Below are 23,755 nucleotides of genomic sequence, written 5' to 3'. Positions count from 1 at the left end.
CAATTGTTTTCTACTTGATTATCCCTGCATTTCCAATGAGAATAGTGCTATGGAAAGCGGCTGATTTTTACAAAGACATCATTGCGTTTGTACCAAGAATATCGCCACGGAAAGCCATTTCAGTTGGGTCAGTTCTGGCAGTTCCATGACTATGGAGAGCAAAAGTTACTTTCTCAGTAGATTTGTCATATAGGAAGGTTAAAAAACAAATTTAGCCCCCACGTACCTCTCAAAAATGCAGGCAACTTTGTAAGAAACCCAAATCCAAAAATGGCTACCATCTGCCATGTTATTGTTATTGTTAATTACGTTTTTAATAGTTTGCTCAACAATGCTGCACAATACATGATTTCTGCATAGGTCAAGGAATTAATAATTGATGTGATTTTGGTGAATTAACCTCAGCTCCAAATAATCAGTTTTTCATAGTTGTCTTAGAGTGTTCATACTGGGTTACAACAAAAGCTTAGATAAGTCATGGGCAGTAAAATTACAAATCAGTAACAGAGGATAAAGGTTTGTGGTTGATGAGAAACAAACCTTTGCTCTCCATGATCACAGAGTTACTGGAGATGACTCGGCACATTTCTGAATGATTTCAGATGAGATGGATGTATTTATTGGAATACACTGGCAAAAATTTAAAATCAATATCCACTTTATGGAAATTCAAGGCAGGTATTTAACTTGAATTTCCCACTTGACAGTGACTATCATTTGACAGCTGGATGGGCCTATTAATAAAAAAAATAAATGTTACAATTGAAGTCACTTCAATAAATTAAACAAAAAGTAGGCTACTCAAAATCAAATCTTCTAAGGAGGCATCTGGTCTCTCCTCCCTCTGCTCTCTCAGCTCCTCTCTGGTGGGCTTTATATGGACTGGTGGCTGGGCCCTGACTAATTACTGAGTGCAGTCAAATGGGCTCAGTCTGGTTCCTCATTCAGCTCAGGTGAGCCCAACCAGCTCAGTCAGCATAGATTCCAAACCACTGAAAAAGTTATTTAAAAAATGATAAAAGTTGCCCGCATTTTTGTGATGTGCATGGGGGCTAAATTTGTTTGTTGCTGTTAAAACAAGAGTGAAAAACTATCATTAAGCTGTTGTGGGGCAGCACATTGTGTAGTGATTAGCATTGCAACGGGGTTCCGAGCTCAAATGGCCATATTTCTCCAGGTTCTCTGGCTGTCCACAGTTTAAAGACACGCAGGTAAGGTTAGTTAGTTTGGCTTTTAATTGAACTTTACTTATGTATATATTGACTATTTGTTTACACATTTTAGCCAGTTTTATTGTTTTACTAGATGGTACATTATTTTATTTGATTATTTTTAACATTGTTGTTTGTTCTGTTATCCTTTCTATTTATTGTATGAAGCACTTTGTGTTACCATTTTGCCTCTATGAAAAGTGCAATACAAATAAAGTCTGGTTGATTTATTGACTGATTGGAGTGGTGACTCTAAATTGGCCGTAGGTGTTAATATGAGCGTGAATGATTGTCTGTCTTTCTGTGTAGGCCCTGTGATAGTCTGGCAACCTGTCCAGGTTGTATCCTGCCCAGTGACAGCTGGGATAGGCTCCAGCCCCCTGCAGCTCTGCAGAGGATACCAACAAATCAAACACTCCTTCTCCTGTTAGTTTGTGGGTTATAACCAAATGAGCTAAAAAACCCTAAAACACTCAACAGCTGACGGGAAATTCAGAACTGAATGCTAAATCCCTCTGGGTTAGTCACTCTGTGCGGCTATCACATTTCAAATAGCATTTTGATCAATTGTTAATATAACAACATTGGTAAATGCAGCTTTTAGACTTTTTTGTGAGCTGCTTCAAATTTACATAAGTAATTTAGCAAACTGCTCCACATTATATTCCAGGAACATTGGCGTCTCCCTTATCAAAATATTTCAGTATTATTCCCACTTGACAGCATGTAGAAACAACTCATTATATTTGTTTCCAGTGTCCTAATAGAGAGGGGAAAGGGGAGAGGGGGACTCTCACCGCTGCTGGCAGATTTAATTACACCAAATCTACTTGTATGGTTTAAGGAAAACACAGTGGTAAACAGCTTCTCTGATTAGCCTAGTTAAGTTTGATTAATTATTTCCAATATCAATTTCAAATAAAAAAAAAAAATGGCTGCTCTTTTAAATACTGTTTGATAGCCTGCCCATGGGTACACAATATGAGTCATATTCTGACCCTTTCAAATTATTAATTCAATAAACGCACACAGAGCTTTGAATGAGTAATTCAGGGAGAGCCACTTTGATTTCTATTAGTATGCATAGTGCTACTGTTGTACAGCTTCTGTTGACTATTAAGAGATTCATGAGTGCAAAAGGAAAACAATAGAGCTGCATACTGGCTATTTTGGAGTTGATGTAGCCAGGTAAACGCGGCTTAACTGAAAGAGGCTAAAATTTTGAGTGGGGAACAGCGGACTTACACTTAGCAACAAAGAGACATTCTAGTTTCTCCCGTGTTAACAACCACTCACCGTCGTGTCCCAGCCCAAACCCCCGCTGTGTCATTTTTCGGTCCCTCTCAAGCATCAAATCAGTATGTACACATAGGCCATTTAGAGACTTCAAAGTTCAGCGTTGGCTGCAGGGGTGAAAGCTCAGCATCCCACTAACATCCCTCGACAGGCCTGGGGGCTGGCAGATAAAAAGCTTAAACCCAAACAGCAAAGAATCTCTCGCCCAGTTTGTGCCTCTCCAGCCTCAGTTAGATCAATATGTTTTAACCTTGCCGCAAAGGATCTGTAATAATTTGACTTCCACTTTAGATGGCAGTTTATAGACTCATACAGCTGTTGACAGGGTGTGTCGGGGAAAAGAGTTACACTAAATCTTTTCTTGTGTCACCCCGGTTAGAGGATACACTGTAAAATCTGAAGCTGATCTTACTTTAAAAAATGTAGGAAACAAATTGCTTTGTAGCTATTAGTCTTGCATCTATATCCAACTGTACTTAGTTGTTGCAACTTAAAAATGACAAATGAAATCAGCTTGTTCTCGGTGTTCACAGCTGAAGTTAACCATATTAGTCTTACTTAGTGTAACAGTTTTGTTCACACAATAGAATTTAGGAATCTGTTTGTCTTAGAAAAATCTATTATGTTCAACAAAGCATGATAAGTTTGCAGAATTCTTATTCTAACACAATGCCATTCTGGGCATCTTTAGACATGGCCGGTGTTTGAGGAAACAAATTAAATAATATAATCAAAACAAATCCCACTTTAAGCTTTATAACATACGCAAATATAAAAAACAATAATATTTTTTTTTAAAAAATCTGTGAATATTCAGACTAAATCGCTCTCTTACAATACTAAAGATTTCAACAGGGATGCATGTTGTGCATGCAACAAACAAATCAACACTGCAGGTATTATGGCATTGCTATATTGTATATCTGTATTCAGCTGGTTGCAAACTAGTCAGCCACATTTGTATATTCTTGAACATGTTGGCATATTATGATCTTTATCATTACCAAGTTAAGTCAGAAAGACTTGGTTTACAGAAGTTGCTAACACTGAGAAAGAACAAATTATTTTCTCGTCATTTTTAAGTTGCAAAAACATCAACTGCATTTTCAGTCAATTTAACAATTAAATACCAAATAACATTTTATTTTGTTAGCCTTTATTTAACCAGCTTTGTCCCACTGAGATCAAGGGTCTCTTTTACAGCGGAGACCATGTCAAAAACAACAGCATCACTGAGTTTCAACAACAAATAAAATTCACAAAAGCACATTAATTTAAGAAACACGACAATCCAATAAAACATGTGCATACAAACAGCATGGATTCAATAGATTTTACCATGGCTTTAAAGTCAAATGTAGGCATACCTTAAGACTAATAATTGTAATACTAATATAATACTAATGCTTTTTTTGAGTCAGATCAACTTGACAGTTTTTACAGTGACAGAACAAAAGAGCAAAAGCATAACTGCTTTATTTTAACTCATCTCCACTTGCCGTCTGGAGGGATGCAGAAACAGTAATGTGCAAATGCTACTTTTCCCAACACATTATCATCTATCTTGCTTTAGTGGTGCAGGCCGACTCAAGGCCGCAGAGAGAAAGGCGAGCAGACATGGGGAGAGCGAGCTCTCCGCGGGACATGGAAGTGGAGGTTGCCTAAAAGACTAACACATTTGACATTTGCTTTGTCAACAGTTTGAGATTTTATGACTTTGTGTCGAGTTTGTTCTCCAGCGCTGATGTTTTCTTTAGTGGCAGTGAATCGCAGTCCCGGCAGATTGCCTTAGCTCTTATACATTCCACCTCCCACACAGTTCATTGTTCACACTCTGACAAAGTCACACCACATGTCCTTGGGGTAATGTCATTTTACATCACACCACAATGGCATTCCGCATTTGAGTGATGTATAGCTTTTCTCTGCAGACACTGACGCAACCATGACTCAAGACTTAAGAGCGCCTATCCATCAATCACATGTATGATTCAATATATGCAAACATCCTCAACTGAGCTGAGGTTCTATACATTTAGAATATAGAATGCATACATGTATAAATAGCTTTGGTATCTTTGATACCATGCGTTCAAACCTCAGTTTGATTTCCCACAGATGTCCTTGAGATACATCTGTGTTGAAACTTGCTCGCAGGTCACAGTGTTATTAAAATGCATTGCAGTTTTTCGAATGTAAATTCTAGGCACTTCCGCATTGAGAAAAATATGTGGTTGGGTGCTCTAAATGTCTACAGGCAAGCGATGATATGCAGGCTCAAACCTTCACAGCTTTTATCCTGGAGGGAGTATTCAGACTGCATTTTTACCACAGAAACTCTTACATTGTGGGAAAATCACAGCAGTGTCTTGGCCATACTTCCAAATTAGTTGATGGTGCTATTGATGAGAACGCTTGCTTCACCAACATCGCAATGTACCATGTCATTATGCGCTAATGCGTTTGCCTCAAGGTTAGGGATTCAGGTTTTGTGACAGGAATGTCACCAGCTTGTTTTGCTCAGGTCCACACACATGGGGATATCTTGATATTTAATGAGCATTTTTGGAAGGAGCCTGAGGCCTGAGATTTTCATTGCCGATGACTGCTCCTTTGTAATTGTTGCACATATGATAAGAATAAAGAACTTCAACTTATGAGCATTGCATATTCTTCTCTCAACACCTACTGCTAATGTTCCCTTAAGCAAAGCAATTAACCAGCAACTGCTTCACTGAAGCTGCTTTGGGGCCAGCAGCACAAGACTGCAGCGCTCACATGTGGATGTGTTAGCATCACAAAGAACTACAACTTTGGGATCAGTCCATCTGCTCTGATGGTGATGGTAATATGGGTGTCGCATAAGTGAATTCAGTTCGAAGGAGGGCTGAACCAATTTACAATATGTGAGAAATTTGCCTTGAGCTAAGACAGCTACAGCTATAGCTCCGGGCAAGACTGTAACGTAAAAATGAGATTATCTTGTCGAAAAAAGCAATTCAGATGTTAAATTTAGTGTTGTAATTTTTTTTCTTAGATTTTTTTTAATGGTATCTTAACATCTAAGATACTTATGGTGCAATGAATGTTATACTTTTAAGTGAAGCCCTCTCACAAAATAAAGTGCTGAATTTTACTGGAGGTGGTACAGAAGAAGAGGACCAATCTGGCCTCATGTTACAATATGCTGCATGTTAGCTCGCCATTTAGAATTAAAAGCATGCATGTTTTATAAAGTTTTCTGTATTTGAGAAATTAGCTGCATTGGGTTATTGTAGGGGTGGCTCTAGGCCGACATTTGTAAATGAATCTTGGGTCATGCATCGCTTAAAAATTGTGCAATATAAATCACTTGCATATGACTACATTATTATTATTATTATTATTATTATTATTATTATTATTATCAGTAGTAGTAGTAGTAGTAGTAGTAGTAGTAGTAGAGGTAGTAGTAGTATTACTTTAAACTTTTCTTGGACACTTTTTTATGTACAATTAAAATGCAAATCAGTACAGCAAACCTTCCACAAATTGCATTTGGAAAAATGTGAATGTTTATTATAATTCTGAGAGATGTCCATTCAGCTGTATTTGTACTAATGAGATTATAGTTAGTGGTGGCGTTATATGGGAAATGAAGTGGGCAAAACATTAAGAAACATCAGACTAAATAACTAAATGCTATTCCCAGTTTTAAACAACTATTACAGCCAGTCTGTGTTTGAAATAAGAGATAATAAATGAATAGTTATAGCTGTCACTGAATGAAAAACTGGCACATCTGTGGGGCTTGTTGTTATTTGGGTTCTGGGGTGGAGGGAGGTCAGGCAATCTGTAGTTTGAAATTCATCACATCAGTATAATCTTTATCATTGTTGTCAGTGACAAGTTCAGTTCAGCTTTGTGAGACATTTGAATGTCCAGTACTTACTTTCTTTTAGTCTGCACATTTATATAGACAATCAACAAACGCACACAAAATACACTGCCAACTGTACTACAGTGAAGTCACCAGTTTAAATCAACATTTATAACTTAATTCTGAGTAAACATTGCTGTCACTTGTTGTGTATAATTAATTTACTTCATTGTAGTGGCACTGTCACCTCAGCGAGACGCCTGCCAAGCCGCAGACCCATGCAGACCACTGTTTGAGACCAACAAACAACAAAACCTGTTGTGTTTTAGCAACCTGTCACTGTTTTCCCAGTTGCTTTTTTTTTTTTTTTTTTGCAACCTGACGTTGTTTTCCACAAGGGATAGTACAAAAAAGGGTTTGTGTCAATGTTTTTTTATTGGACAAAATATTGGATATTTTGTAAGCCAAAATACTATATTTTCCTATACAAATGAACATATATGTGGTTTCCAGATGCATACAATGCCAACATTTACTCTGATTATTGCAGTTGCGTTATCACTGAAAAGGCTGAGGGACTCTGTTTTCCATTCCTGCCGCACTTGACACTGGCCATTCTGTTTCAAACACATGAGTTTCTATAACACGAAAAAACCATGTGTGCTGAACAGTATAGGTAAAGTTTGCTGAAAAAAAAATTGGCAGGGGTGTCGAGATTTTTTTGAATGGGGGCTGGATTAGATAATGTGAAAATATCTTGGGGCATGCTGCTTCTCACTTCTCAATTCTCACTCAACTTGCTGTAGGACTCTATATATTTTGAACCACAAACCGACGGCCGTTTAAATTTGGTCAGAGGGCCTATCTGGCTTATGTTGTAAAAGACATTACAGCTATCTCACAGCTGCCATGTTATACAGTCCGTGGCTCTATTGTGTTTGTCTGTCAGTGAGAGCATGAAGACTTGCCATTTCCAGCCAGTTTCAAGGTCTTACCTTTTTCAGTCGAAGAATCCCTTCTTGTGTCTGTGTGTCGGTAATAATCTCAAACATGCCTTGGTCATCTCCCTCAATGATGCTGTATGTTGACTTGGCATTCTCGCCGATGTCTCTGTCATTTGCTTTCACCTTGCCGCCCATTTTCCCTATCGGTAGGTCTTCAGGGATCACAAACTCATACAGACCTAGGAAATAACACACAAAGATCTTTGGTTTGGAGAAATGGTGATTATATTAAATAAAATTTTAGAAGCATATTACAGCACTGCATCATCATTAGACTTTCTGAGGAGGCCATTTGATGAAATTTACAAAATAACATCTATTTTTCCCAATTATGAAAAATCAGGGAAATACTCATTTACAGCCGCAGTCATTTGTTTGTGCTCTTAATTCGATTTGAGACATTTCAGGTCGTGAAATTGCATACTTTTAGAGAACTTTGGCGGGTTGTCGTTGATGTCCGTTAGCGTGACGGTGACAGTCGTGGTTCCAGACAAGCCTCCCATGTGACCTCCCATGTCCTTCGCCTGAATGACCACCAGGTACTCCTCTCTCATCTCCCGATCCATCCCATGGAGAGCGATTTTTATGGTCGCTGGAGGTGGAAACAGTTCATAACACATTAATTCAATTATAAACATGACTGATATACTCTGCACATCGCTTTAATGATGCTCATTGAAGTATGCACAAGAAAGGCATACTGTAACCTTCACGGCCGCCTCACTCCCTGTTTTGTTACATGCATTATTTTAGACCATCACTTTACAATACAAGGACTCCGTACAACGCAGAGGTAAAAAAGAAACCCCTACAGGTTTATTCACCGTCTGCGTGAGTGTGGCAAGGTGGTCATGACTGAGCCCGTCCCGGCACTGCGAATCAGCTGTGTTTGTTTTCAAATGTGTTGTTCCGCCATCTGCAGTCATTTGTATTCTGATTGAGTGTGAATTATGCTGTCTGTCTTGTATAATCTTGAATATTGTATGCAGAATGGACCTTATTGACTCTGCCACGGCGCTGAATATAAAAAGGGCTCAGCACCGGCATATACGGATAATCCACTCAGGAAACAGAGGCCCGCAGGATCATCAAATGAATATAAAACCCCTCATAAAAACCAGGCTTTGGCATGACACCCTGCCTTGGTCCTGAGCTGCCTCAGACAATGAGAATATGCTTGGCTATGATGAAAAACGTGGGAGGGGTTAGGATGTTGTCTGTGCCTGCATTTTCAATTCTTGTGATAGATTTTCCTTGGAGATTTAGCACAATTTCAGGGTCAGTTTTGCTTTTGGAGGTCACACACAACACTGATGATCCAGACAACCGGAGAATGTGAAAGAGTGGAGTAGGATGTTTTAAACAAAATCGCTACCTCACCTCATCAGTGAGACTGCAGTGGGATGAGGGAGCGATAACCTTGTTTAGATAATTTATAAAATAGTTATCAAACACATACTGAAAAAAAAGAAAAAAACATTGTGTCACTGTTTTATCACCAATCCCTTAGCTCTATAAATTATTAACAATCCTCAGAGTAATGACCAAGCAAACAATGCCCTTGACAAAAATATGGTATATTTGGTGACCATGGGATCAGCACAACAAATTAGATGAGTTGGTCACATAAGTACCATAGACCTCTGCTCCCATACACAAAACATGATACTTTTCACATACTATGTATTTTATAGACCTTCCTTTTTTTCATTTTGACTTCTTTTTTTTTTTTTAAATAAAATTGGATTTACTTCCTTATTGTTTAGGGTACCCCAGGCCCAACTGTTACATAATATATGTAAAAATAAAAATAAATATTTAACACAATAAATATTGTCCTTTATACTTCCATGCCTTTCTTTTGAATTAGATCACAATATGTAAGAGAATTCAAGTGGTAACCTTTTCAGTATTCCACAAACTGGGCTTGTACTGTACTTTTGATTTCATAAATAACATGGGCTAGGCATGAATAAATAAATATTCTTTTATTTGCCAAAAAGTCACTCACTGAGAAAGAAATATAAAGATTGGTATTCCACATGGAGATGTTACTTATGTTTAAAGTAAATTAGTTGCCAGAGAGGTTTAATTTTGTGTCAACTTCTATGACAGAAATAAAGTTATTTGAGATTTGGGAGAGGCAGTGTTGTGTAAAATGCACTGTCAACACCAATCAGTGTATTCAACTGTATTCTGAAATCTTTTACACCCTTAACAGAACTAATGCACCTTTTTCAGTTATGATTCTGAAACATGTCATCAGTTCAAAATCAGCTTTTCCAAGCAAAAGTCACATTTGGGAAAAATTCCATAGCATCCTTTTTATTCATTTAATGTCAAGGTGAAAGAATTACTTCACTCAAAAGGGTGCTTTTATGTTTATGTCACCTAAAATGTCTCACCTTGACTATACTTACTTGTATCTGTGCAAAGCTTGTACTAGAGAGGTGTTTTCATACTCTACTGAGGGGTGCAATATCTGTGCACTTCCTTAAAGTCTGACATTTAAACGTACTCTGGGGAGCTAGTTTAGGTGTTAAGGTACAGCACTAATACTAATATCAAGCAGAGACCTCTGAGGCTGCAAAATGAAACAGATGTTTAAATGCCAAACTGCAGTTCCTCTTATGGCCACTTGTGGCTGGCTCTAAAACAGAGTCAATAAACCCCCATGTTGAAATGTCCAATTTTATAGCAGAAATTTACCTACAAGAAGAAAATGCCCTACAAGAACTCTTTTATTTCTACCGCAGTATACTTTTTTAACAAGGATGGGTAGTCGTTTCTTTTTTGATGTAGCTTCGCACACTTCGGTTTTATTGATGTATTGAACTGTTGTGTGATTTGGTGTGAATGCTGGCAACCGAAGGGAATTTTCTGCTTTTATGTGACAGACAATAAAGTTTTTGGAATCTCGAATCTTTTGGTTGGTTTAATAAAAAAAACAAAACAAAAAAAACAAGATGGTTTTGCCAAAATACTGAACTTAGGGCCTCAAAACGACAATCCAATGTGTGGCATCACAGTAGCTGTGTCCATTATGATTACAGTCTATGCGGAAACATATATTTTCTCTTTTTTTTTTCAGAATATGTTACAATATGTTATAAGAAGCCCATTTTTATACACATCTTTGAATGTTATTCCAATGTATAGATGCTGAGACCAGTTGCATGACATTATCACTACAGTATTATAGGCTATACAATCATATACAACAGGCTGAACCATTTTATTCAGACTTAAGAGTGAATGAATGGCCTTATTTAGAACTTGTTTCAAAAGGCAATTGAGTGTCAAGATAGTTCAAGAAAGTTTATCTGTTTACTGCTTCTACCCATAACAACAACAACAACAACAACAACAACAACAACAACAACAATAATAATAATAATCATCATAATCATAATAATAATCATAATGATTTCATTCAACAGTGTGCTGCAATAGACAATGCAAAGATCAAGTGTTCTGCTTTATATGTACCCTAAGGAGACATTTAAGGTCCTCTTAAGAATAAAAAAAAATCTGGTCATAGAAAAAGATACAGTTTTTGAAGTGCTCTTAGGCTGAAACACCTTATACAATATGTAGTGTCTCACTTGTCCTTATAAATATGCATGGGACATGCAAAGAGATGTCTGGAGGACACAGTGAGTAAACATTAATTTCTCATGACCAGAATACTGTTGTCATTTTACGCTATTAACATGCCAAATTATATAAAAGATTTCACTTTATTCTAATGTCTGCTGCAACTGCTGCATATGCCACTGGTGTAAGTGGTAAAAACTTGTATCTACTGGCATCACCAAGGTGGGCCCACCTCTACTGTAGTCAAGCAAACAAATGTATCCATAATAAAGAAAGCAACACAAACAAGTCACTCGTACTCCCTCTTGTATACACACACACACACACACACACACACACACACACACACACAAGCATACTTCAGTCATCATGCTAGAAGCAACACTCTCATCTCTGTTGATCATCGTTAATTATTCAAATTAATTCCTAATCACTGAAAAGGGAGGATAGACAAACACTCATTTCCATAGATATTTGCCTCAACTTTTTTTTTTTTTTTTTTTTCCATCGACCATTAACCAAGTGATGAATTGGGGCATGATGTTTATTTATTTATTGAATGCTTTTCATTTCCAATGTGGCATCGTAAGTGTTGAATGCATTCTAATGGTTGTTTTCCCCTTACCTTTTATTTTTCATTAACATTCATTAAAACATCTGGCTCACTTGAATGAGCCATCTGCATGTGCTCCGCAGTCACACAAAGAATGAATGCTAATCCTTAAATTGTCCGTTCAGTGCGTTTTCTAAAGCCACGTCCCCAGCTCTGCAGACGCTCAGAGATTGTGACGCCTATAGCCCGCGAGGATGGGCACCGATTTTGACGAGTTGAACTCGAGTGTTTCGTCCCTAATTATGTACATAAATTTCTAGACTCTGCTTTCTTGAAGCTTGTTTATTGTGCGCTGTTTTCCAAATTGTGAGCAGTCGATTTCCATCTCATTTCTTATTAATGTAATTTCACCATTATTTAATCATATTGCTTACAGACACACATGTTAAAAAGACAGCTGCGAAAGCAATTAAAGATCCAATCTGGAGTCTGTTTTGAGATAACTTTATGCATGATGACGCTGCTAAGGAGTTTGCCTTCTGATAGAAGGAAGTAATTATTATTATTCTTTTGAATTCAATGATGTTGCACAACGAGCATATGAGGTCTGGCCCATTTAGCATTTAGGACGACCAATCAGTTCATGGGAAAAAAAACTACTCAGTGATGCCCATATGACTCACATAATTTAGTAGTCTTGATAATGAATTCAATACAACCCATTGTCAAACCATCTGACATGGCACTGCTCATCAGTTGACCTAGCTAAACCAGGACAAACATAAAAGAGACACCATTGCATTTGTCTTGATTTTTCCCGCTGATACTTTTGTCCTTGCCGCCTGCATGCATAGCTTCCACTTCCTGTTATGAGAGGCTGCACGTGCGTCATTCAGCAGGGCCAAGGTGATTGCATTATACAGATTGCAATCACGTGGGGGTAATATTTTGATATGATACTTTCTGTTGGAGATTTTGTAACAGTTGACGAAGAACTCTGCAGCTGCTTTTTTCTTATTTACCCACTTAAAGAGGTATTTCACTTCTGGAAAGATGGCCTTTTAATAAAACTAGGATGTCTATGCAGTAGAAAGATGCAAAGACATTTAAATTGGTACATGACCAGAGTAAACTGAGAAAAAGGAGGCTTTTGCTCAAGAGGTAGAAAACAAATACCAGAATGCAATGCGCCACATCAGGCCCATAAATGTTCCTGCTGATGCATGACGTAATGCACACTTGTATGTGTGAAACAATAAATGACAGGCAGCAAGAAACAAGCTCGTATTACAGTTAAATGTCAAGATAATGCTGCCTTCACTTGCTCTTCTGAAATATCGTGCTTCCTAGTTTTGCAGTCGTAATTCTGACATACATGCATTCAAGTAAAAGCAAAACGGATGCTAGAAGTAAAAAAGTTGTTTTTAGTGTCTGATGTTTTACCCAAAGCAAGTGGCACAGAGCTCCTTCGTGATTTCACAGCAGAATGAAGAACAAAGAATTATATGCTTAAATGATTAATAATTAGCTAATATTTGCTTAGTTAGCTAGCTTTATATTTCTGTTGTCTCAATGAGTTAGGGCTTAAGGTGTTGCTGAGGTAATCAAAACAGAAACTGTGTGCTTTTAGTTTAAAAGTTTAAAATACTGTACTTAGCAGTTGGATGTTTCTAATGATAGACAACTTTTTTAATGTTAGTATGTGTGCTGTTTCAGCTTCCATGAATGTCCAACTTAAGGCAGTGAACATTTTGACAATGTTTCCACACTTTCCATTTCTGCCATTTCTACTGCCCTGAAATGTCACACAACTGTCGCAACTCAGCATCCAAATTTCCTAATTTCCCACTCATAATTACAATGTGTATGTGCTACTAACATGCAAATACAGAAAATAAAATATTTCCGAGGAGCACATGAAGGCAGCATATAACATTATTCTGAAAACATTAGAGGCGAGAAATATGTAAATGAGTAAGGGTTTCCCAAACATTCATGCATTTGTGGCATCCCACCACAATTTAAACATCTGCCACTACAAATAGCTTTTCTAGAACTATTGAGCTATATATACCATGCTGTTATTCATACCACCACACTCTTGCACAGAGCATAGTGTTGTCACAGACAGATAGAACCGCCACATTTAAAATGAAATTTAACAGTCCATTGTGCGGGATCTAAAAGTTTGCATTTACTCACTCTGCACTTCGTTTTTCCTGTCAACCATCGATCTAATCAGTTCTGACCAAAACGATTTTCCACGCCATGTCTCAAAAGTCCATAACTTGTGATGAGTTTCGCCTGCGTTGCATTCACAGACTTGTCAAAACATCCTAATTCAGAATGGGCACAGAATGATTTATAAAGGGACACACGGGGGCACCCATTAGCTTAAGTGGAAGAGTGGGCACCCCATGTGCAAAGGCTATGTCCTTGCAAAAGTAGCCACAGGTTTGATTCTGACCTCAGCCCCTACATGTCAACAGTTTTCTCTTTCTCTCCCTTTCAGGCTGAAGCTTTCCTGTCAAATACAGGTCAAAAAGGCCAAAAAATAATCTTAAAGAAATCATCTCACGACACTGATTCTGTTTTTTACTGTGCGCAAATCCTTGCCATATACAGCTATACAGCATTAACAACAGCATTAAAATATGTTTTTTAGGTGAGAAGAAGGCAGTGCAGTAAAATAATCTTGATTTATATTGGATAAGCACTGCCTACTTTTACTATTTGATCGAACTGTGGTGTGACTTTGAGGGAAGCACATTTGTCTTTTCATCTGCTTCTATACTCTTTCTGTCCGCAGTGGCGGCATGAATGGCGGGCAATACAACGATGCGGAAGCACAGCTTAAAGGTTAAGCAGCAGCCCTGGAGACCAGGTGAAACTCTGCCCAGTGACAGGCTTTGCATCAATTTGCATTGTCTGGTGGAGTTTTGCTAGGAGTATGTGGGCACTGATTAGGTACAGAGAAGTTTACCACAACCCATTTACATATACTACCCATATGTTTTGTTTTTTTGTTTTTTATTTAAAAAATGGTTGAAAATCAGTGATATATCCCTTTAAACATTTTCTTCCCTCATTTTTTGATGTTTTATTTAAAGCTATACAGTCTACATTTTAGTTACAGTGCCCCCACTGATGCATATTTTAGCCCAGCACACTCTTCATGTTTTGTAAGTGTGCAGCTGTAGAGCAAAGGGGTAGAGAAAGAGAGTGAGCCCGGGGAGCCTGAGTTAACAGCAGCCTCACGCAGCGATAATCTACAAGCATTTCCAAAAAACAGATGGGCTGAGTTACCTGCAGTCCTGTTGTCGTTACACAACTTTTTAAAGCCATAACCAACACTGTCAGCTCCCTTTTACTGTGCACTCGCTAATGTTGTCCCTTGCAGGCTTGCCGAAAAGAACTGATGTAGACACGGTGGCGAACAGCACACTCGTTAACATGCAGTTGCCATGTGGTCTTCTGCTAAGTGCTTTTTAAAACTGTGGATCCCTTTTATTGGGCCATCAGACAATGTATGCATTTTTTTGCACAATGCACAGCAACAGAGTGAGATGAGCTCAGGTGGGCCAGCAGGTGGGAAAGCTGTTGCATCTCCACCTGCTGGAACCCGTTCAACCTGTTGCAGCTGTGGGCAGCACACGCATACATTAACAAGCTACCCTCTCACTGTAGTCGCATCTGTCTTTTTCATTTCAATCCAAGCAGCAAAGAGAGCTCTGCTGCCAAAACTCATCCAGCATTAGAAATGCATATACACTGATTAATAAATAAACTATAAATATCACTGAAATATGCATTCATTATCATAAATGTGTTGGTTAGATCTCTTATACTTGCCCAGATTTCACAGTAAGGATGACTCTGACTTCTTTGCCATTTTAGTGAAGTGTCTGTTGATACATATTTTTATGTGTATGCATATTCATGTATTCAGGATGTAGATGTTTTGCTTCAACTCTTGTTTAGATATTTACCAATAGTTTACCAAGTAACCTTCAAAGCCACTGTGTTAAATATTCTTATTTCCACTCTATTATCCAGCGATATTCCCTAAATGTTGTGCAACATCATCTTCATAAATCTCCATCTCTGTAATTTTTGTTTTGTTTTGTTTTTTTTTTTGTTTTTTTGGCATTCCCTTCGTATTTAGACTTGGAGGTGTCACTGATAAAGGAAACTAATAAATTGCGCTCTTGTTTTCCTCTGTAATTACACTTTTTAAAAAAAAATTCAATTGAATAATGCATATGCACAGATAATTGAAAGGGAAGGTTCACCCAACAATCCAAACTATATATTTTTCCTTTCAACTGTAGTGATATTTATCAATCTAGATTGTATTGGTGAGAGTTGAGGAGTGATATCCGCCGTAGAGATGTCTGCCTTCTCTCCAATATGATGGAAATAGATGGTGCTCTGCTTGTGGGGCTCAAAATGCCAAAAAAATGAATTTGAAAAACTCAGCAGCAATGTCTCTTTCCAGAAAGTATAACCCAGTTACTCAGTAACTGCGCAGAAAGAAGTGTGTATATGTGCATGGACAAAAGGCTTATGTTTGTGATAGTGCTAGATGTAAACATCATAGTGTCCTCAGCAGGTCTGCTAGCATTAGATGAGCTAGCTTTAAATTCACCTTTACTTCTGCACGGTGAAACCTGCTTGCTGTAGTTAGGTTGAAAAACATTTTTTAAGTTTCTGCATGAAACTGCTTAGAACAGCCGATATCTCCAACACTCAGCAACTCACAAAAACAATTTAGGCTGATAAATAGCACTACAGGTACGAGGAAAAATATGTATTTTTGATTTGGTGTGAACTGTCCCTCGAAGTTATCAGTGCTAAGCAGTTAACAAATCAAGAGCAAATAAGTGAGTTAGTAACTATAGGTTACAAATTATAAAACTGACAGCGCTATTTATCAGTTAAAGAGGAAAAAGTGTATTTTTGATTATGTATGTGAATTGTCTCTTTAGTGCTTGCTCTCAATTTAATATTGTTTTTGATGTTAATACAGCCACTTTGAAGGTCTGTCTCTGGTCTCTTAGCCATTCCTAAAAGGAAAATATACTGTTTAAATTATTTGCAGCCTCTGCAAAAAGGACAATGTATGCACAAAGTTTTGTTTTTTTTTTCAACCGTCCACAAATGAGACAAAAGCAACAATTTTTGTGGCTTGAGTTGACAGACACACACACAAATAGACTTTCCATAAAAAAACATGTTTTTAAAGTTTAGCTTTTCTTTTCTTTTCTTTTCTTTTTTGATCTACAATATCAGACTGATTATGTTCACGCCATTAGATAATCCGCCAATTTAAAAGAATCATTAAAAACCTGTTGGCTGTCACACAGCAGCAGGAATGGTACCAGCATCTGCAAACTAACAATGGACATTTTCATGCACGTAACACAGCGATGGTAAGCACATTAATTATGATTATTAATTAATCAAGGCTTGGTCATGATCTAATTGTGACTGACATTTTATACTTTTCAGAAAATCTTGTTGCCTTCAGGTTACTGTGAAAATCTTGGGTGGAATGATGGTGTGTGGTGTTCATTTAAATGGATATTTCAGATTTTTTTGGGGAAGGGTTTTATGAAGTAGTTAGTCATAGTGAATTGCATTCAATAAATGTCACATGTCAAAAGAATAAATAAAAGTAGCACCCTGAGGCTTTACATAGTAAAAGTTTCTCTCATGCTGACACTTTCTTTGCACTTTTTAATTAATGTTATCAGTGATTATATAAACTACCAATACAGATAATCTGCAAAATGCCAAATATCGGTCAGGCCAATAAGCTGTCTACCCCTAATTTTGTTGCTGACCCCGTCCAAAGCTGTACATTGATTTTTCATGTTGGACTTCAGCCTGCTTCTCCAAAGGGAGGGCATGCCAATTTATATCTACCATATGTAATATACTCACTATGGATAAGTAGTTCATACAACCCCACTTCAAAGAAAAAACAAAAACACGAAACTATCCCTTCAAGTACTGCATAATTTGCATTATAATTTTCCTCCTAAAGTGTCTATATATAGCTTGTTTAGTCTCTGATACACAGTTAGTTCCTGAAAGCTTAAAGTAGACCTTACAGTTAAGGTAGGGCCCCGCACTACATCTCTGCATCTATGTACAATAAATTAGACCATTCTAAGATTAAGTTATTCCCAACAGTGACTTGGATGTACGTACCTATAGACTCGGTCATTTAGTGATAGCCCATTACTCGACCTGAGGTGACTTTGTAAGCTCATTTATCTAAGCTGAAGCAAGTAATAAAAAAAAGGACAATGTTTAAATACTGAAAGGTTCTGGCCTTATGTCTACAAGAAAAAGACGACCGAAATAATCCTTAGATGTAATCACTGACTCACTGTTAAACTTATGTCTTTCCCTTTTTGTCCCATTATGGGCGTGGTGTTCATTCTTTGCATTTTGTAATACATTATGCTCTCCATCGGTTGGAAACAGACAAAAGGCTTTGCACACTGTATTACTAGCTCCCATTAAATTTAATGAAGCACAGCTTCGATCTTGCAGAGATCTTCATCAGGCTTTGTCAGGCAAACAATGACTAACAGCACAAAGAGCTTTGCCCACCCTGCAGAGGTGCTCTCCTTTTGTACCTCCTTCTTTTTACATCACGGCGATCACACTGTACCCCTGTATTATTGCTTGTAGTTTTAAGCAATATTTATGTTGTTATACTTTAGCTGGTTGCAGTTTTCAGCTTAACACGGCCTTCCTTCACAGGTGACTTGTGAATCCAACATTTCAAATATGCTTTAAAATGGCCTCCAGTGTCTGCTTCTTAATTAAATTTAAGGCGAAGAACAACAGCCCTCACAACTTTGTGCTCATAGAGAAGAGATTCATCTAATTCCAAAACACCTACAAGCACAGACAAAGACTTACCTGAGTTGGGGTCTACAGAGAAATACGGCTGTCCCTCCAGTATGCTGTAGACAAGTTTAGCGCTGTTCCCATATACCGGATCATCGGCATCTGTAGCTGTTACCCGGGTAACTGGAGTACCTGTGGGGCAGAAAGACAGAGTCAGGGACCATAACTGTATAGGCAATCATCTCTACATCGCTTTGGCAATCAACATGAGAGTATTCATCCCTATGTGGGGTTGATTTGTATAAAAATCTCATCCCAAGCATATCAGACATGCTTGGGATTTGTGTTGTTGTGTTGCCCTGAAATATCAGCAGTGTGCATGATACTTGAGTGTTTTAAATCTGTATATGAAGGACAGTATCATAATTATGAGGATGGGAAGGGCACGGTTCATTTAATGAGCACCTTGCAAAACCAAAAGAAAATTAAAAACAAAACAATTAAAAAATACAAGTAAAAAAAAAAAAAAGATAAAGAAAGGACAGAGCAGCTGAACCTTTTTTGTCCCTTAGTTTATCACAACATTTCCATGTAGCCTTGATGTAGAAAAACCTGCAACACTCTCCCCTGTAATATCATAAAACAATATAATAGTCATGAATTCTTACAACCAATGTAGTAATTAAACCTTAGGGCAGAGCACACAGGGAGCACATCCTCCCTCAATACTTAGAACATGTGCATTTTTCCCCTCCAATAAAAACACAACACGCAGAATACTTCTACTTTGACAAATTTGAAGACATTTTCATCAAAAATTAGTACCTAAAAAAGTCAGCAGAAAGCTAGGAATTGGATGGTTGTGGTCAAAAATCTTTGGCTAGAGGTCCTCCAAACCCCTTTTTAAAAAAATGAAGACTTATTTTATATAAATGGGACAAAAGCTTTCATAATATTTTCATATTCATATTCATTTTTATAAATTTCACATTATAACTAATGGCAAATAGAGAATACACATCTCAAACACTGCAGCAACTGTTTTTTTAAACCAAGTGCTACTAAGTGAACAGTTATTGTAAGCGTCAATGAGTGAATAAGCCAAGAATATATATATATATTAGCAGCAGTTTCAAGCACAGTAATTGATCTGTTGATACATTCAGAGCTGATCAGATCCGATCAATGAATGAGCCATTGCTGTGAGTGAATGCAAATCTTTAGACCAGCAGAATGAATGTTTAATGTTTCTATGTGCCTGATGTTGTTCTGCTCCGTCTGTGCCCAGAGCGTCCCCTGCACTCCGAGAGTGTGTTGCAATGAATAAATAACTGGCAGGTATAAATATATGTCCAGCTGCAGAAATGGAAAATCTTTTTGCGGTGTGGTGTGTGTGTGTGTGTGTGGGGGGGGGGGTCCCCCAAAAACTGGCCTTTTTGCCCCCCCCACCACCATAATTTTTAAAACAACTCCCAAAATAAATGTAGTCTTTTGAGTATTTTTTTCAGGGAACTGAACTAAAAGCAGCATGATATTTGAAGAAGCATGTGTTCCCACCCACAAGAAAACTGCATCTTGTGCCCTTAATCCATCTTCCAATAGTGTGTGTACAGTTCTGTCAATTACTCGACATAACTTCAGAAGACATATGTTATAATGTGTGTTTGGCCTAACTGAGCAAGCCAGTCATGTCAGTGTTGATTAGTCATTTAGTCCCTTGTAAAGCTAGCTTCTGCTGGGTATGTTAGCTGCTGTGCAAATCAACATGACAGTGATGGATGTGTCACAACACAGCAGGGGAAGTAAGCAAATCAAGTGATGGCCAAGTTCTACTTTCACAAACTCTTGGTCTTAAAGGACTGCAGGCCTCGCGCATTTACACTAAAAGGTGCTCTGTAATACTCTGCTGAAGGTTATAAGATAATCTACTGTATGTGTCTTAATAACTTCAAGCAAACTTCCAGCCTTAACACACAAGAAAACACTTTGCTTTGCTGGAAGTTTGCCCAATTAAAAGTTTGTGTTTACGTTAATGTAACTGTTGGCACACATGTTTTCAAAGTCCTAATCGGATATCACTATTCCTTTAACACTGGAGCAATTAGCCATTACCGTCACACCAACAATACGCAATGTAGCAGAAATGAGGTCCTTTATTAAACCAGCTGAATGAGGTTTGGAGGAAATGCACGCAAAGACCTTCATCAATATACCAGCTCTGCCAAATGCTCAAGGCAAATCACAAAATAGATTAGCCACAATTCAACCCGCCATTCACAGTGCCATTCTAAGGTATCCAGAAAAGAAAAAACATGCATCGAAAAACTGAATATAAAGAGACTATTAACGCAATTAAACTCATCCATTTTAATTCACAGTGACCTAGGTCCTCATCAGTCTCAGTGTGATGGAGTGCGCACAAGAGGTAGAGAGAAAGACGGAGAGAAAAGAAGCTGACATGCTGACAGTGAGCAACACGCTGGCAGGAAGCTACAGATGGTATGGTAATTGTTTCTGTGAAAGATGTTTAGAGGTGTTCTGACAACAAAGGGAGATGTCCCTCGTCGCAGACGGCGCAGGTCCTGCCACAGGCATCGAAGTCTGTCCAGTGCACATGAAATGGCTTGTAGTAAAGACCTCCGCAGAGCTTTGGCTGCGACATTGTGATTCTGAGTCATGAATTAAAACATTGAAATAAAGAAATGCCAGATGTGACAGACACACAATCCTTGCACAGAGTGTAACCCACAAATCAGACACCTGTATTCTGTTGGCGTGCTGTCTTTTGCTGCCTCTACAAGCACCAAAACAACCTCCAACTGACCTGCTGACCAGTGTGCAGCACAGTGATGACTGAAATAGGTATTTTACAGATACAAAGTGGGTTCTCACAAAAACTAGGATGTCTTTGCAGCGGAAAGATGCAAATACTTTTAAAATTGGTGCTACATTACAAGATAAAACAGGAAAAAGGAATGGGCATTCACTTTTGCTCAAGAGGTAAAAAAAACAAACCTACAACTACTAGAATGCACTGCACCGCACCAGACAAATAAATGCTCCCGCTGACGGGAGACTTTATACAAACTTGTCCGTTTCACACTATGGCGACCTACTTGTAACAAACAATCTTGAATTACTGTTAAATGCTAGGCTAAAACATGTTCCTGAAAACAACTGAGGCAAGAAATATGTAACTCAATAACAGAATTTTAGTTTATATTCGTTATATTTATTTTACTGTTTGATCGGAATTTTTCCAGCCTTCATTTTCACTGTGCAGGAAGCAGTGTGGCTCCCACTTCCTGTTCAAAAACTTCCTCTATTACAGCTAAATAAGGCAGTAAAATATGTTTTTGAAAACATTTCAACCAGGAATAGGCAGTGCAGTAACATGATCTTGTTTTAAATTTGACTAACACTGTGATGGGTTGTACACTGGCTAGAAGGAGGGAAATTTACCACACTTCATTTAAGCATACTATCCACATTGCGTTTTTTTTCTAATCTGAGTTCAGAACAAACTCTGAGTGTATACATTGTATTCTCAAAGCAAAGCATCCCAGCATAACCTCTGCAAAACACAAAGGGCCCTTCATAAATAGCACTACAGCAAAGATGTTTTTTTTCAGTTATCTCCCTCTTTATGACGTCAGCTGCACGTGTCAACTATTGATTAATAGTCACCACCGCCTCTGTGGTCTAGTACCAGCAAAACAAAGCAAAAGCCACCTTTGCACTCAAACTGGAGAAGCAGTTTCACTGTTGCAACCCAATTATTTCACACTGAGAGAGCCTCAAGTGGTCCGCCGAGACAGAGGTGTTCTTGTAATTCATAGTCTTATGATGACCCATGCTGTTGTGTTGCCAAAGCTTACCTTGTAAATTTCATACCGCTTGTTACACCCCATGCCTTTTGCAGTGCTAAGATGACAGCAGATCAATGAGCTCTCTTTCTTCCTGTGTTTCTGCTCGCTGTGATAGAGGCAACAACAAAAAACAGCCAGTTATAACTCGATGTCAGCTGCTGATAAGACTTGGAATTTTCTCTACTTGATTCCACTAACGTGCCTCTCAGATCACTTGCTCTCAACTTTCATGAAATAAACTCCAACCACTGCATTGACTATACTTACCATAAGCTTCATGCATGTTTCTAAAAATCTCATAACATTAAATAGGCTGTTCCTATGCTCTATTCATACATTTACCTACAAATGTAATGCACCAAACACTGTGTATAACAATGTATAACGTAATCATAAGCCACTAATTCATGAACAACCCACATAATCAGAAAGGCTGCAATCCCGTGATCAATGTGCCTAGGGGAGTAAAGATGACGGTAGAATAAAAACCATGTGAAACCTATGAGCTTTGAGTGATTTTAAGGTATTTTGTCACCATGATTCGTTTCCTAATTCTTGCTACCATACTTTACCCCCTAACTTGAATTACCTTATCTACATAACTTTATATGAAGTACATAATTTTACGTTGAGTACATAATGTTAATCATGGGGCGATACTTTGTCAGATATCATATGAACTGTTGTATGAGGATAAGTTGCTTTTAATCTACACACCCATGGTATTATCGTGCAACGGTTAATATAATATTAGATCCACAAATGTCGGTAAGTACATAAAATTACAGTGGTTAGGCCTAAGAAAAGAAACATGGTGACAATGTACTTCAAATTACTTTAAGTTCACTCAAAGTTCTCATGGTTCCTAACACCGGATTGACCTTTGTAACCATCCACCACCCCAACCTGCCTCTTTATGGGGCCTGTTTCCTTCTTTTATCCTGTCAGTGCACTGGTCATGACATTGCAGCCTTCCCCAAAAGAGAAAAACAGAAATTATTATTATTATTATTATTCTTTTTTATGGTGTTTTGGTTAGATGCCTAAAATAAGGTCTGTGGTTAAATCAATCTTCACATTTTGTTTTACGTCACACAATTTGTCAGTAAATACCCCACTTGTAAATTTTGAGGCTTTTAGATGTCTTAAAACAGGCAATTGCTAACAAGTAGCTAAATGGCACAACAGAATGTAACCACACCAAACACGGCTTTTAGTCTAAAAAAAAAAATGTTCCCCATAAAGGTGTTAGGTCAGTAAAAACAATATCAAATCAAACTGGCTGACAGAATGTAAAAAAACATAATTATATGAATTACATCCCAAATATGTGTGCAATAATTCACATTGGTGTGTTCATACAGAAGCAAATTATATCCATAGTGTGCCATAGGTGTTTGCCAATTGTCAAATGAACAAAATGAGAGACAGCTAAAGAAATTGCACCTCGTTTTTTCCAGAGATACAGAGCCTTATCTGACTTAAAGTTAAATTACTAC

At 37.9% G+C, this 23,755-nt stretch overlaps 1 protein-coding gene across 1 annotated transcript in view; it reads right to left on the bottom strand.

Annotated features, from left to right (window-relative positions):
• The window catches only part of cdh8 (cadherin 8), a 78,527-nt gene that overhangs the window by 28,256 nt on the left and 26,516 nt on the right, over nucleotides 1-23,755 (bottom strand). Inside the window, exons 2-4 of the mRNA XM_042486256.1 lie at nucleotides 18,460-18,579; nucleotides 7,795-7,962; nucleotides 7,362-7,549 (exon numbers count right to left, since the gene is read on the bottom strand). Of these exons, the coding sequence (XP_042342190.1) occupies nucleotides 7,362-7,549; nucleotides 7,795-7,962; nucleotides 18,460-18,579 (476 nt within the window). The remainder of the gene's footprint in view (nucleotides 1-7,361; nucleotides 7,550-7,794; nucleotides 7,963-18,459; nucleotides 18,580-23,755) is intronic.

The sequence above is a fragment of the Plectropomus leopardus genome, chromosome 1, assembly GCF_008729295.1.
Source record: "Plectropomus leopardus isolate mb chromosome 1, YSFRI_Pleo_2.0, whole genome shotgun sequence".
Lineage (NCBI taxonomy): Eukaryota > Metazoa > Chordata > Actinopteri > Perciformes > Serranidae > Plectropomus > Plectropomus leopardus.
Note: the sequence above shows the minus strand (reverse complement) of the source record. Positions and strands in the feature narration are given on the sequence as shown.